Source organism: Pseudophryne corroboree (genome assembly GCF_028390025.1).
Source record: "Pseudophryne corroboree isolate aPseCor3 chromosome 3 unlocalized genomic scaffold, aPseCor3.hap2 SUPER_3_unloc_20, whole genome shotgun sequence".
NCBI classification, from domain to species: Eukaryota; Metazoa; Chordata; class Amphibia; order Anura; family Myobatrachidae; genus Pseudophryne; species Pseudophryne corroboree.
This window is the reverse complement of record NW_026967509.1, coordinates 1948701-1965571: the sequence shown is the minus strand read 5'-3', so window position 1 is coordinate 1965571 and position 16871 is coordinate 1948701. Positions and strand designations below refer to the sequence as shown.

At 43.9% G+C, this 16871-nt stretch overlaps 1 protein-coding gene across 1 annotated transcript in view; it reads left to right on the top strand.

The window, feature by feature from the left end:
* Positions 1-16805, top strand: part of LOC134983676 (zinc finger protein 585A-like) — a 158550-nt gene extending 141745 nt beyond the window's left edge. The window contains exon 7 of the mRNA XM_063949342.1: positions 14675-16805. Within this exon, the coding sequence (XP_063805412.1) occupies positions 14675-15749 (1075 nt within the window). The 3' untranslated portion in view covers positions 15750-16805. The remainder of the gene's footprint in view (positions 1-14674) is intronic.
* Positions 16806-16871: the final 66 nt, after the last annotated feature.

The window sequence follows — 16871 nt, the reverse complement described above, 5'->3', positions numbered from 1 at the left end:
GATGTCCACTTTCAGTTGAGACAATGACATCTCAGCCCTCATTCTCCTGTATACAAATCCAGCCCCATTTGTAAACACAGGTGTTGGCCCTCCTCATTGAGTCTCAAAAGCTCAGTGTAATTAAAGACTATTGTACTCCGTCTGCGGGAAAGATACTGATTTGGAGTACAATTGATCTTCAATTACTATTCCTGTGTTTACCTTATGCATGTGTAGATATGAGGCCCTCTTAACATGCAAACTATTGTTTGGGGGATCTCTGAGGTCAAAGAGACATTTGAGACCTACTGATGTCTGTCTCCAACTGTTCAGATGCATGACTAAGTAAGAACAAATAATAATAAATAAATGGACATAACTTCTTATGTCCATAACTATTCGCACGAGCAATTAATCTGCTCCAAACCAACACCGGAATATTGCTATTTAAATACTCTTCCGATAGGTACCAAACACCACTGTCTGACTCCTGTTAGACCCTTCGCACAATACAAAGAGGGATTCCTCCGTTCAGGGACATTCTATATTAACCAAACTTTCAGAATCTATCAAAGGGACCATAATCTATAAACTACATTAATTGTGAAAATATGTAACGAATGAGTCGCACGCTACGACTACGTAAACTCTACCGTAAATACGCATACCGCGCCTGTGAGTGCACGCTATTGCGGGTATGCGCCTCCACGGGAGAGCGCACGCACGCGCAGCGCGGACCAGTGTGCGGTGCAAATATGGCAACGTGCATAGAGACATTTTTCTGACTTCGACAGTCCACCCTTTGGCAGTCAATAATAACTGCCACAAAACATTTAAGGAGAAAAATGTAAGTCAGGGGTTAATTGATTTCCATGGTGGGGTAAGGAAGAAGAGAGGAGTAGGTGTGAAAAGGGTATGACCTAGTGAGAAAGTAGAAGCATGTGTGTATGAGTCCATGTTTGGGGGGTCATGTATCATCGTGCCGTACGTGTGGTAAATCAAGCTTCGAGGTATTGCGAAGTATACATTTGAATTCCTTCTTATCCCGTACTAAGGGTCTGTGGATGGGCTGTCAAACTCTACCGAGCTCATTTCGGCTATGGTTGTAACAAAATGGGGATGCACATTTTAATTGATGATACATGAATGGGGGAGGTATGTGGTTGCTGATATCTGTGCCTGTATTCCCTATCGACTATGTGTGTTATTACCTGAGGGTTGTAGAGATGAAGATAAAGGACACTTATGGAAAATGCAATGATATTCTATGTCAGGGAAATGTACATCTGTCGTTGAGGTTGTGTTCGGTATCTGTTGAGAGTCGTCTTCTTTGCGCTGTATTGCTCCTTAGGCATGAGCAAATAGCTTTGTCTGAGCCATCAGATTTACAAAAAATGTTGGGCTAGCGTGAGTTTAAAAGTACTAGGGAAACTGGGGATCCATGGCAAAGTTCATCAAGTGTCCATATTTAAAGTTGTCAAATCTTCTTCTTTGGTCAATCCGTTGTCTGTATACATCTCGTCTCGTCAGCTTCCTCGTCCAAGGGGTCTTTGTATCTTGGAGAAAAGCAGAAAAACAGGTGAAAGAAACGGACCGTATAATCGCATTTTCATCACATTCTGGTTTCTATCATTGGGTCATAAATCAAATCCAGGTTAATTACGGTTTCCTCACTCCTCAAGCTCATCACTTTTGTACTTTGTTTGCACCTCATCAAAGCCTGCCCGCATCTAAATATCACTCCAATAAATATAACAACACCCAAAATACATAGGAGAAACTTTCCAACATCCATTACGACTCCTTGAGCCCAGTCTCCCAAACCGGAGAACCAATTTCGCGGGTTCAACCATGACACCCAACCAGTCAGCTCATTACCTACAGCAGCAAGGGTGAGATTGTGTTTCCGACGAAATTCCCACTTCAATTGGAGAATATCGTCCATCTTTTGGTCTATGACCTCTACCGGATCCTCGGTGCTATTCGTGATATACGTGCAACACTTTATGCCAATGTAACACAATATCCGCCTGTTACTGCTGTAAGATAATTAAGAACCATCCTATGCTGAACTAGTTCTGTTTTATAAGCTTGAAGTTCTCTTCCAGTGTATCTAAACGTGTCATCATACATTTCAGTGATATTATCTAACAAATTGGCGAGTGCGGAAATGTATTTATAATTCATCACTCCTCGAGCGGTACGAGTGAAATCTAACGCTACCAGAACCTGAATCCCGGTGGATTCATGGATAAGATCAGAGGCCGGATGTTCTAACCTTTCTGACAGTTGTCTTTTAACCCGGTGCTCGTAGTGAGTGTGAGTATAAGGAGCTTGGGCACCACGGTGTATGTCCTTCATTTTGTCATGTGTAAAAGTCATCACTTCAGGCAATACTTTTCCAATATAACACAATCCTTCAGAGTTTGGGGCTAGCCACTTGTACGCCTTTCTCCCGCATATGAAATATGCGTCATCGGGGAGAACATAAGGGACGGAGTAGGACATGACCATGTTACAAACCTTCCAGGTGAAATCTCCTGACCCTAATTCTTCCATCTGCCTAATGCACGTATCAGTTTGTATGACATGTGCACAGTATCCTGGTGATACCTCTCCAACTCTAGTAATCCTATTTCCTAAGGTATATCGATACCGAAAAGATTTTCCTCTACTGGCTATGTGGCATACGAGCTCGGTATCTGTAGGCATTCTATCTGCTCTGTGTGAAAAGGTCATGGTAAGGTTGCTCCATGACACTTCCCAATTTCCCGGTTTTCTAGGATTGGAGATATTAAAACATAAGAGGGACCTATCCACATGGTATTGGTGGAGCTTCAAACTAGGAGGGCTGGAGATGTTAAACCTCCGGTCCACCGGTCTCCCACCACTTAGCTCAAGTACCTCCCCTAACGTTAAAGGAAATGGTACTAGCCCTGATTTGCTGTGACCCTGAGGTACTTGAGAGCATACCCAACAATCGGTCTTGTTTAATACGTTACCCACTAAGGAGTGATAGTCACTCAATGGATGCCGGTCCATATGGATATTAAAACTAGATTGGCATTTCTTTGTTACAGAGCCTACAGATACAACTTTCTTTTTGAACTAACATTCCTTCACAGTTGTTTACAAATAACATGGTTGTTAGATCGTGCCCGGTACTCGCCTTTGCTTGGTGATTGGGTTGCTATTGGAAATTTACACCTCCGTCTCAGTCATCAGGACCTTTCTGGATCCTTTCTCGACCTCACTGGTACTCTCACCGAAACAGACTGCTCTGGTCAACATCATGGTTAACGGGAAAATCCATGTCACAGTCTCTTGGGGCAAGTCCATCTTACAGGAGGAGAAAAGAAGAAATTTGTAAAGGGGGTATAAGAAAATCAGTTTGAGGGGGAGAGAACTCGTTACGATAATAAGTTCTCTCGTTTTGTTGTTCTTCTTGTTCTGCTGTCCTCTCAAAAGGTGCTGTCTCTTCAGTCTTCCGAATGAACCTTCTGGTGATGTAATCTTTCTTCCTAACTAGCGATCTTTCTGTGTGGAGCAAAAATCTGGCATTACCATTGGTTAACACTTAGGGGTGACATACCATCTTTAAATCATGGAAACATGAGTGAGGAGAGAGAGAAAATAAAAAAAACAAAAGAGATAGAGAACAATTCATGTGCATATATACATTACATAACCCGACAATAACCACCAATAAGAGAAGAGAAACAAAGCATTTTTAAACGTTGTCAACATTAAGAAAACATTGTCAGACTATTAGGCTGTCGTATCTACGTGTCTAATGGTTTCCTTGAGCAGTCCCTCCCCACCAGCACTTTCATTATTCCACTGTCTGTATCTGGCCAGAAATACATTGTGGCGGAGGTCATGCTGGGGTTTGGTAGACTTCTGCAAGGACCAAGTGGATATGCAATGTGTGAATTCTTACCACTACTAGTCAGAGATGGGGATAGAGAGAGGGAGAGAAAAACATTTTTCACAAATACATTTACAACTTTTCACCTGGTCATTCCTGTGTCTTTAGTGAATGACCTCCCAATTTATTAACCGTTACCTCAGGCTTACCATCAGTCCTAATGATCACCTTTCCTGACTATATATTATGGGTGTGGCCCAAAATTCTTCCTATATGATCCCTGCTTGTAATTTGGTGTGTCATAACTTTTGCTCATTTTCATGTCTAGGGGGTCTGATTTTATGTGGGCTGTTGCAGTTACTGGCATAATGCCCTTCTCTTTTGCACAGATCACAAATCCTTAAGTTCCTCCATGTGCCAATGGCCTGGGGTTTTGGTTGATTTGATGCCTCCTCAAACGCTCGGATGTTCATCATCATCAATCGTTTCCCCTGTACTTCCCTGATTCTTTGGATTTTATGATTATGGTGTTGTTTTTCTCTTGACCTACAATCTCTTGCAATGTGTCCCTTTTTATGACAACTGTAACAGACTTTCATATCTGGATTTCTCGCAGGGGTGTGTGGCTTTTGTTGGGGTGGTCTTGTGGTTTGGGCCTGAATATTTGCTGCCATTAACTTATCTTTTAGTGACTCTCTGTACCTGGTGCTATTCTGATCATGATTAATGACGGCCTCTCTTAGTGCGGCCACCGAGATCTCTCTCCAGTTTGGGTTGGTGGTCTGTACCCTTGTTTTTAATTCATCCTTTAAACCATTCATTAATACCTTAACCGCTATTCCTTTATGTTGTGCATTTGTCTTGATGTCTGCGATCCCAGTGTTCCTAGCCATTATTTGCAGTGCTCGATTGAAATAATTAGAAACATTTTCCTTTTCGTTTTGCCTTATGGAGAAAATTTCACTCCACTTGACAGTGGTTGGGAAATATATTCCTAACTGTCGGTTAATCTGCCTAATACATTCCTGATTGTGTTCCTCCATACAGGGTACCTCCATGTTTAATTTACAATCAGCAATGAATTTTTCAGGGTCAACCCTGGAGGGCAAACATGCCCTCAGCACTGTCCGCCACTCTTTGTTGGTGGGTTCTGTGGCGTTTCCTAGTTCTTTAATAAACCTTTGGCATTTGGCTAGATTTTTCCCAGGATCAGGAAATTCGGACATAATTGATCTCAATTCGGTCCGGGACAAGAGACAGCGCATTGCACTGTCCTTGACGGGAATGATTCCCTGATCGTCAGTCTTCCCATTGGGGACTGAGATCACCCTGGCCAGATCGAGCTCAGTTACATCATCTTGTGTTGGTCTTACAATATGGGGTACCTCTGTTTGTGCGTGATATGAAACATTGTACGTACCTGTGGACACGACCTCACCTGACCCTCCGTTAGGGGGTTCGATTATTACCTTTACCAATTTGGTCGCGTCCACCTGGATGGCTTTTGTGATGGTTGCTGGAAGAGGTGCTGACATCGTTCTGGGCTCACTGTCTTGTTTGTATTCCTGAGGGAGGTTTGACATGGGGGGCAACTTGCACAGGTTAATAGTTGTACATTCAACAGTATTACAATAATCATAGTTACATTTATTACACTTATTCTTATAATCTATATTACAGTTGCTAAGAGCGTTTTTATTGTTCCACTTTTGTGCTTTTCTCTCCGCAATCAATTCCTCTCCTGCTGCCATGTCTCTCCCCTCAAGATAAGAGTCAGAAAAGTCAATAGACTCTTTTTGTAATTCACTTTCCTGTTGCCATAACTGTAAATATTCATAATGTTTATTTTGTCTCTTCGTTGGTTCAACGAGACTTATCCTCCTCCTTAAATTTTGTAACACTACTGGACTGAAGCTACCTATTCTTGGGAATTTGTCCCTGTCTTGTACAGTCATTCTCTCCCATTCATCACATAAAACTTCAGCGTGATTTCCATATTTCTTACACATCACATATCGTGCCGACCCGATGGATCGGTTCTCTGAATCAACCCGAACCGAGGTTGATCGCCCCCTACCTGAACAAATGGCCCCCATAATCTGCAGGCGTTGCCTATTCCTCCTTGAATATCAAGGCTTTCAGCGAACCCTTACAAACAAACCAAGATGTCCTTGGGCAGGCCGGCGGTGGTGGTTTATCAAGTACCCCACTTACTTCTCGCCCACGTTGGCCTGTGCTGCAATCACTGTAGCCAGAGCTGCTGTACCCAACCTAGGGCCCCTGTGAACCTTTATTTACTGGGGCGCTTTCCCCAGCAAGTATCGGTTGTTGGATAGTTCCTGAGTGACCAGCGAACTTCCCTTCCCAAAAAATAAAAAATTACACAAATCACGTCAGAATGTACAAATAGCGTTTGTGACCACTTTACTCTGATGGTATTAGGTCAGATTACTAACTACAGCACACAATTACGTGCGGTCCAATCGTTCAGTACACGAGCACTACTTGTCATGTACTGAAAGATCAATGGAATCGATGTTTCCGGCCGCGATTCCTTCAGCGAGAGCTTGTATGGCCTATATGGGTTCTGCACCAACACCCCAGGCGTTGTGCCACTGGACTTTTATAGCGGACCTCTTTGTCTATTTTACCTGTTACCTTATGACCTCCTGGTCTGTTACCTTATGACCTCCTGGTCTGTTACCTTATGACCTCCTGGTCTGTTACCTTATGGTCCGCTATACTCTAATGCTCAAATATTATTTAACCAGAGATGCCTCCCTAGCCACCGTATATGTCACTTACACGTATGTCCCTCGACGAGTACTCGGCTTTTCCTTTTGGTTCCACCTTTTAAATTGTATAAACACACTCACTCAACACATGTACATTTTGTTTCTATATCTATTTCTGCGCAGAAATTGTCTTCAGGCCAAGAGTGTTACCAATTAGGAGCAGGATCTGTTAAACTAAATTTCAGATTTTCTAAAAATAGATTTGCGTTATTTACCGCGTCGCGTTATCTACCGCTGTGCGTTATCTACCGCTGTGCGTTAATTATCGCCTTTGCGTTACTTCACTTTATCACAACTTGAGCTACGTGGGCGTAACCGGACGCTACGTTGCGTAATGAACGCTGCGTGCGTCTGCCTTTTGGATTGCGTACGCTAGTCTTTGTTAGCGACACGTGTACGCAATGCAAAGGATCCACCGTAACACAATATACTTTTATCAATGTAAATGATCCCTGATCATCTACCGCAATCCACACTGACTGCCTTGTCTTCCAGACAAGCCGTGTGTTGTTCTATATTTTAACTATTACCTCTACTATTAAATAACAGCAAATCTCCTTTTAGCCCTTTCTATCAACTATAAAAATTGGCAAACAGGAATAGTGATATACGAAAAATGAAATACACAAGTGAAAAGAAATGCAGGTATGTATGCGTGCGTACGCAAGACAAAAGAAAAATAAACAGTTTTAAAAAGACACAAGCGTTTTGTTCTTACTTCCGGTTACCGGGTTCCTTCAGCACTCTTTATCTAAGCGAAGCAGACGCTTATCCCGCCAGCACTATGAGACAATCTCCCACCCTTTGCTGGGGGATAATGTCTGCTGATCTACCTAGTGCAGATGTGAGAAGTATAGGACGAGTCCCCAATTGACAATACTAAATTCCTTTGTCGTATAAACAACCCTTTATGAAGCTAAGAACACTGTACGCTGTTTACTTAAAAAGTACCGTAATGGTACGCTATCTGCGTAACGATCGCTCAGCCGTAGGCGAGACGCTCAAGCGTCACGTTCGCTCACGGCCCAGTGATCACAGGACACGTTATTGGTTATGTCTAGGGGAATGATTCGCTGTAGCGTAGCCTACGCTCGAGACCACGAGGAGGTCACCAGCGATGCAGACGCTCACAACACTATACCTTTATGTTAAAATCTTATACCAATGAAATACACTGAATACCTTAATGTGAGTACAGGGTGTAAGTGCAACCTTGTGTAACCTGACTATCTACAAAGCTGCTTGTGCGTCACCGACGCTCAAGTGAACACTTAACACTATAGAAAATACACAGATACTGGTTTAGGTTCCAAGGCCTATTAACTGTATTATATCTAATATACTTGTAAAAGGGGATAACAGTACATATGATACACTACAATATAACAAAGACTTCCTAACCACAGAACTAAACAATAAATACAAAAAGACAATACTACACTGACCTAAATGCAATACAATACAATACTATAATACTATGAGAGATATAAGAGAAAAGAAGAGAGAGAGAGAGAGAGAGAGACGGAGAGAGATGAGAGAAATTGGCTCACAGAAAGACAATGATTACGGAGAGAAACTTACGCACAAGGGTAACGATCGCAAGCGCCTCTGGACAGCCAGCTTCCCGATTATCAGCAATGATAACAGTTTGAAGAGAAGTGAAGGCTGGATGTCACAGGCCCGTCTTTTATGCTACTCACACAATGCAATCTAATGGTCCCTACAGTCTCACTGTCCATTGGACGCAGGAACTCGGCTTCGCATTATAACAAAGGTCACAAGTTGATTCATATCAGTGGCCCTGGTTATGCAAAACAATGGGTGATAACTAACACATTCCTGTCTTCTGGAGGGGGTATTGTTTGGCGAATACAAAACAGAATCCTGTCTGGGTTTTGTTCTATATTCATGATGTCCACTTTCAGTTGAGACAATGACATCTCAGCCCTCATTCTCCTGTATACAAATCCAGCCCCATTTGTAAACACAGGTGTTGGCCCTCCTCATTGAGTCTCAAAAGCTCAGTGTAATTAAAGACTATTGTACTCCGTCTGCGGGAAAGATACTGATTTGGAGTACAATTGATCTTCAATTACTATTCCTGTGTTTACCTTATGCATGTGTAGATATGAGGCCCTCTTAACATGCAAACTATTGTTTGGGGGATCTCTGAGGTCAAAGAGACATTTGAGACCTACTGATGCCTGTCTCCAACTGTTCAGATGCATGACTAAGTAAGAACAAATAATAATAAATAAATGGACATAACTTCTTATGTCCATAACTATTCGCACGAGCAATTAATCTGCTCCAAACCAACACCGGAATATTGCTATTTAAATACTCTTCCGATAGGTACCAAACACCACTGTCTGACTCCTGTTAGACCCTTCGCACAATACAAAGAGGGATTCCTCCGTTCAGGGACATTCTATATTAACCAAACTTTCAGAATCTATCAAAGGGACCATAATCTATAAACTACATTAATTGTGAAAATATGTAACGAATGAGTCGCACGCTACGACTACGTAAACTCTACCGTAAATACGCATACCGCGCCTGTGAGTGCACGCTATTGCGGGTATGCGCCTCCACGGGAGAGCGCACGCACGCGCAGCGCGGACCAGTGTGCGGTGCAAATATGGCAACGTGCATAGAGACATTTTTCTGACTTCGACAAATGATATTGATGGGGCATTATACAGTAACACAAGGGGATGTATCCGGGTGATGACTGGAGAGGTGACTTCTGGGAATGTGGCATTATACAGTAACACCAGGGGATGTGTCCGGGTGATGACTGGAGAGGTTACTGCTGGAAATGGGACATTATACAGTAACACCAGGGGATGTGTATGGGTGATGACTGGAGAGGTGACTGCTGGGAATGGTACATTATACAATAACACCAGGGGACGTGTCTGGGTGATGACTGGAGAGGTGACTGCTGGGAATGTGGCATTATACAGTAACACCAGGGGATGTGTCCGGGTGATGACTGGAGTGGTGACTGCTGGGAATGGGGCATTATACAATAACACCGGGGGACGTGTCTGGGTGATGACTGGAGAGGTGACTGCCGGGAATGGGACATTATACAGTAACACCAGGGGATGTGTATGGGTGATGACTGGAGAGGTGACTGCTGGGAATGGTACATTATACAGTAACACCAGAGGACGTGTCTGGGTGATGACTGGAGAGGTGACTGCTGGAAAAAGGGCATTGTACAGTAACACCAGGGGATGTGTCTGGGTGATGACTGTATCACTGTGTGTGTCCAGTGTCTATAAGGTGTCAGGATGTCACTGTCTATGTCTCCATGCAGGAGGAGGAGTATATAGAGGAACACAGGGGTCTGTACAAGGACGTGATGATGGAGAATCACCGGCCCCTCACATCACTGGGTAAGAGGAGACTGTCATGTATTGTACAGGGGAGAGCAGGTATGGGTGCCCCTATATACACACATCATCTGATAATCACATAAATACACTGTACTCAGTCACTGTGTGTCTCCTACACATGGGCCCAGTAACAGAGATACCCCAGAGAGTTGTCCCCGTCCTCTGTATTCCCAGGATTGTACAGAGGAGAATCACATGATCCCATAGGAGGATCAGGTAGGTGGGATTTAGGGTCTCCTCAATATACCAAAGTGACTATCACTATATGATCTGTAGAGGAGCTGTGTGTCTCATACACTGATATTATAATGTTTCACCTCAGTTTAATCTGACTGTATGCAAATATCATTATAGTGTTTTTTTTTCTTTTTAGGTACAACGTCTGTCTGATATTAAAACAGAAGATATAGAGGGAGAAGAAGAGACGTATGTGACTGATATAAAGGCAGAAGATATGGTGGGAGAAGAAGAGACGTATGTGACTGATATAAAGACAGAAGATATAGAGGGAGAAGAAGAGACATATGTGACTGATATAAAGGCAGAAGATACAGAGGAAGAAAAAGAGACGTATGTGACTGATATAAAGACAGAAGATATAGAGGGAGAAGAAGAGACGTATGTGACTGATATAAAGGCAGAAGATATAGAGGGAGAAGAAGAGACATATGTGACTGATATAAAGGCAGAAGATACAGAAGAAGAAAAAGAGACGTATGTGACTGATATAAAGACAGAAGATATAGAGGGAGAAGAAGAGACGTATGTGACTGATATAAAGGCAGAAGATATAGAGGGAGAAGAAGAGACGTATGTGACTGATATAAAGGCAGAAGATACAGAGGGAGAAGAAGAGACGTATGTGAGGGGTGATCAGCAGTGTAAGGAGGAGGAGATCTCTACAGATATCAGCACAGGTGAGTAATAAACACTTATTACAGAACAGAGTTACATATTCTCCTTCCTCAGTCACTACAACAATCTCTTATCCTACACCCTCCTCTGTCAGTACAAACTAATGAGGGAACTGTATCTGCCCTGTGAGGGAGTCAGGAGGCATCAGCCCTTATTATACTCCTGCTCTCCCCTAACATCATGTCACTGTGTGTTACCAGCCCAGAGATCTGACCAGTCTCCTCCCCACACTCTCTGGTGTATCTCATACATCAGGACCCATCAGCCCCTATTATACTCCTGCTCTCCCCCTCACATCATGTCACTGTGTGTTACCAGCCCAGAGATGTGACCAGTCTCCTCCCCACACTCTCTGGTGTATCTCATACATCAGTAGCCATCAGCCCCTATTATACTCCTGCTCTCCCCCTCACATCATGTCACTGTGTGTTACCCGCACAGAGATCTGACCAGTCTCCTCCCCACACTCTCTGGTGTATCTCATACATCAGGAGCCAGAAGCCCTTATTATGCACCTGCTCTCCCCCTCACATCATGTCACTGTGTGTTACCAGCCCAGAGATCTGACCAGTCTCCTCCCCACACTCTCTGGTGTATCTCATACATCAGGAGCCATCAGCCCCTGTTATACTCATGCTCTCCCCCTCACATCATGTCACTGTGTGTCACCAGCCCAGAGATCTGACCAGTCTCCTCCCCACACTCTCTGGTGTATCTCATACATCAGGAGCCATCAGCCCCTATTATACTCCTGCTCTCCCCCTCACATCATGTCACCGTGTGTTACTAGCCCAGAGATCTGACCAGTCTCCTCCCCACACTCTCTGGTGTATCTCATACATCAGGAGCCATCAGCCCCTATTATACTCCTGCTCTCCCCCTTCACATCATGTCACTGTGTGTTACCAGCCCAGAGATGTGACCAGTCTCCTCCCACACTCTCTGGTGTATCTCATACATCAGGAGTTATCAGCCCCTATTATACTCCTGCTCTCCCCCTCACATCATGTCACTGTGTGTTTCCAGCCTAGAGATCTGACCAGTCTCCTCCCCACACTCTCTGGTGTATCTCATACATCAGGAGCCATCAGCCCCTATTATACTCCTGCTCTCCCCCTCACATCATGTCACTGTGTGTTTCCAGCCTAGAGATCTGACCAGTCTCCTCCCCACACTCTCTGGTGTATCTCATACATCAGGAGCCATCAGCCCCTATTATAGTCCTGCTCTCCCCCTCACATGATGTCACTGTGTGTTACCAGCCCAGAGATCTGACCAGTCTCCTCCCCATACTCTCTGGTGTATCTCATACATCAGGAGCCATCAGCCCCTGTTATACCCATGCTCTCCCCCTCACATCATGTCACTGTGTGTCACCAGCCCAGAGATCTGACCAGTCTCCTCCCCACACTCTCTGGTGTATCTCATACATCAGAGCCATCAGCCCCTATTATACTCCTGCTCTCCCCCTCACATCATGTCACTGTGTGTCACCAGCCCAGAGATCTGACCAGTCTCCTCCCCACACTTTCTGGTGTATATCATACATGAGGACCCATCAGCCCCTATTATTCTCCTGCTCTCCCCCTCACATCATGTCACTGTGTGTTACCCGCACAGAGATTTGACCAGTCTCCTCCCCACACTCTCTGGTGTATCTCATACATCAGGAGCCATAAGCCCTTATTATGCACCTGCTCTCCCCCTCACATCATGTCACTTTGTGTTACCAGCCCAGAGATCTGACCAGTCTCCTCCCCACACTCTCTGGTGTGTCTCATACATCAGGAGCCAGCAGCCCCTATTATACTCCTGCTCTCCCCCTCACATCATGTCACTATGTGTTACCAGCCCAGAGATCTGACCAGTCTCCTCCCCACACTCTCTGGTGTATCTCATACATCAGGAGCCATCAGCCCCTATTATACTCCTGCTCTCCCCCTCACATCATGTCACTGTGTGTTACCAGCCCAGAGATCTGACCAGTCTCCTCCCCACACTCTCTGGTGTATCTCATACATCAGGAGCCATCAGCCCCTATTATACTCCTGCTCTCCCCCTCACATCATGTCACTGTGTGTTACCAGCCCAGAGATCTGACCAGTCTCCTCCCCACACTCTCTGGTGTATCTCATACATCAGGAGCCATCAGCTCCTATTATACTCCTGCTCTCCCCCTCACATCATGTCACTGTGTGTATCCAGCCTTGAGATCTGACCAGTCTCCTCCCCACACTCTCTGGTGTATCTCATACATCAGGAGCCATCAGCCCCTATTATACTCCTGCTCTCCTCACATCATGTCACTGTGTGTGTTACCAGCCCAGAGATCTGACAAGTCTCCTCCCCACACTCTCTGGTGTATCTCATACATCAGGAGCCATCAGCCACTATTATACGCCTGCACTCCCCCTCACATCATGTCACTGTGTTTATCCAGCCTTGAGATCTGACCAGTCTCCTCCCCACTCTCTCTGGTGTATCTCATATATCAGGAGACATCAGCCCCTATTATACTCCTGCTCTCCCCCTCATATCATGTCACTGTGTGTTACCAGCCCAGAGATCTGACCAGTCTCCTCCCCACACTCTCTGGTGTATCTCATACATCAGGAGCCATCAGCCCCTATTATACTCCTGCTCTCCTCACATCATGTCACTGTGTGTGTTACCAGCCCAGAGATCTGACCAGTCTCCTCCCCACACTCTCTGGTGTATCTCATACATCAGAAGCCAGCAGCCCCTATTATACTCCTGCTCTCCCCCTCACATCATATCACTGTGTGTTACAGGACGATAGTATAAGGTATATAGTTACGGGAAGAGAAGCATCACATAAATGTCCTGTAAGTCAGAGCAGTATGGACAGTAGATCAATGTTTCCATCAGTAGTTACTGGAGAAGCATCTCCGAGTATTCTCAGACAGAGGGTTTGCCAGGAAAGCAATGGGATTATGGCAGAGGTGGGAAAGCTGATATATTGTGTAGAGAGAGTCACCTCAAGCGTTCCATGTATCAGGCTAGGAGTATACAGTGGCCGAATAGCTGAGACTGAGGCAGGATATTCCAAGGGACTGGTCCCTACATCAGGAAGTCTTCCAGCTACTGATAGAAAGATTTGGGCTTCTTCAAGTAGACATTATGGCAGCAGCTCATGTCACCTGTAGTAATCCCACATGATCTCTCAGTGTTAGTTATACTCCAGTCCAATCATCCTAGTTTAAAAATAAAATAAAATAAATATAACCGCAATGCTTACATGTAATAATGTCATTTATATAATTATATAGTGTACCATGGGACACCCTGGGTCTCGTCTACTCATTTTATAGTAAACAGACATTTTTCATTATAATCTTTACAAGATTAATGTTACAGGAAAATGTCACATTTCCATAATGTATTTTATTTCCAGCAGATGGACACACAAGCAGGAATATCTCAGAAGGACATCTAATGTTATCCCCGGATTGTGACATAAAAGATAATGACAGTAGACCGGATTCTCCAGGAGCTAACCCCATTACCCCAATTATACATCCAACTCTATTTGCTGATTCTGGGAAATGTTCTCCTGATCACTCTGATATTGATGCATCTGTTACAGCTCTGACAGTAGATACAGAGTTTCCCTGTTCTATAGATGCCAAATGTTTTACACAGAACACAAAGCTTATTACCCATCAGACAACTAAGGCAGGACAGAGGCCATTTCCATGTTCTGAGTGTGGGAAATGTTTTACATACAAATCACTTCTTGTAAGACATGAGAGAAGTCACACAGGTGAGAAGCCATTTCCATGTTCTGAGTGTGGAAAATCTTTTATACAAAAATCAGCTCTTGTTATACATGAGAGAAGTCACACAGGTGAGAAACCATTTCCATGTTCCGAGTGTGGGAAATGTTTTACACTGAAATCACATCTTCTTAGACATGTGAAAATCCATACAGGTGATAGGCCATTTCCATGTTCTGAGTGTGGGAAATGTTTTATAGATAAGTCACATCTTGTTAGACATGAGAGAAGTCATATAGGTGAGAAACAATTTCCATGTTCTGAGTGTGGGAAATGTTTTCTAGAGAAATCCCATCTTGTTACACATGAGAGAAAACACACCGGTGAGAAACCATTTCAATGTTCTGAGTGTGGGAAATGTTTTGGACAGAAATCATATCTTGTTACACATCACAGAAGTCACACAGGTGAGAAGCCATTTCCATGTTCTGAGTGTGGGAAATGTTTTATACATAAGTCACAACTTGTTACACATGAGAGAAAACACACCGGTGAGAAACCATTTCAATGTTCTGAGTGTGGGAAATGTTTTGGACAGAAATCATATCTTGTTACACATCACAGAAGTCACACAGGTGAGAAGCCATTTCCATGTTCTGAGTGTGGGAAATGTTTTATACATAAGTCACAACTTGTTAGACATGAGATAAGTCATACAGGTGAAGAACCATTTCCATGTTCTGAGTGTGGGAAATGTTTTATAGTTAAGTCACAACTTATTAGACATGAGAGACATCACACAGGTGAGAAGCCATTTCCATGTTCTGAGTGTGGGAAATGTTTTGTACAGAAATCAGAACTTGTTACACATGGGAGAATACACACAGGTGAGAAACCATTTCCATGTTCTGAGTGTGGGAAATGTTTTATACAAAAATCAAATCTTGTTCGACATGAGAGAAGTCACACCTACAAAGGGCAAGGCGTTACCAACCAACATGGGGGAAGCTTTCTCTCTGACCTCTCATTACACTACGTATCCTGATCCCGGCTCTATGTGACCTCTCACATCTATCACTTGTGTCACATTACATCTGATACCTGTAGTTTTATGTTTCTGTTGTTTCCCTGTTACCTGTTCTGTAAGATCACCTGCTCTCATTGTGTGGATGGGGGAGGGGGGGGGTCACTTTCTAGCATGAGTGGTAGTTTCTGGAACTGGATTGCCCAGAGGAGTGTGGGAGTACCATCCTGGAGGTGACGGGGGTGAGCGCTTATTACCTAATAATAGGGATACGATCTGACTGTCATGTCCCTGCTACACCTCCGCTCTGCCTAATAATGAGTGCCACTTTATATACGGGCAACTGTGCCAGTGTCACCCCACGTCTGTATCTCACAAGCTGTCACATAAGCCCCTATATCTGTTGTAGATGCAATAATCAGCCTTGGGCACAATTATATATATAAGTGAATTTGTGGCAGTACTCCCACGACATGAGTTAAAGTCCGGTACCCGTGCAGCGACGAAGCAATGGGCGGCACTCAGGTCACAGAAAATACAAACAGACATACCTTATATCCCCCCTCATGTGCAATGAATTTCGGCGTGGTTGCAGCGTTCTGACGCCCATAGATGACGTCATCATGCCGCCCCGCCTACCGGAGATTTCATAATAGATACAAACTGAAACATAGAAACAAGAATTGTTATACACAAAACAATTTAAACAAACCAGGAACAAGTACAGATGCCATGTAATAAATACAGATCATATATGTAGATACACACTTCTAGGTGATTATGAATATAAAGGTTGCTGACCAGATCTATACATCATTATAAAAAGCAATGAAGACCAAGAGACTTGTTAAGACATCAGATCTGACTAGCCAGTCACGTAAATTACAACCTCTCGTGTATGTGGGCATGATGGTTGTTCCCATAAGATTCAGATCCTTGTCAGTCTCTACCATGGGCCACAGGGATTTGGTAGTTTTGGCAATTGCCCTCCTGTTAACATTATAGTGATTAACCCATGGAAACCGGGTGCTGACAATTTTTTTCTCTTTTTTGGCCAATAAAGTATCCCGATTCATATTGAGAGCTTTGTTCTTAGCGCAAACAACGTTTCAAGAGGGAATCCCCTCTGTCTAAATTTGCTAA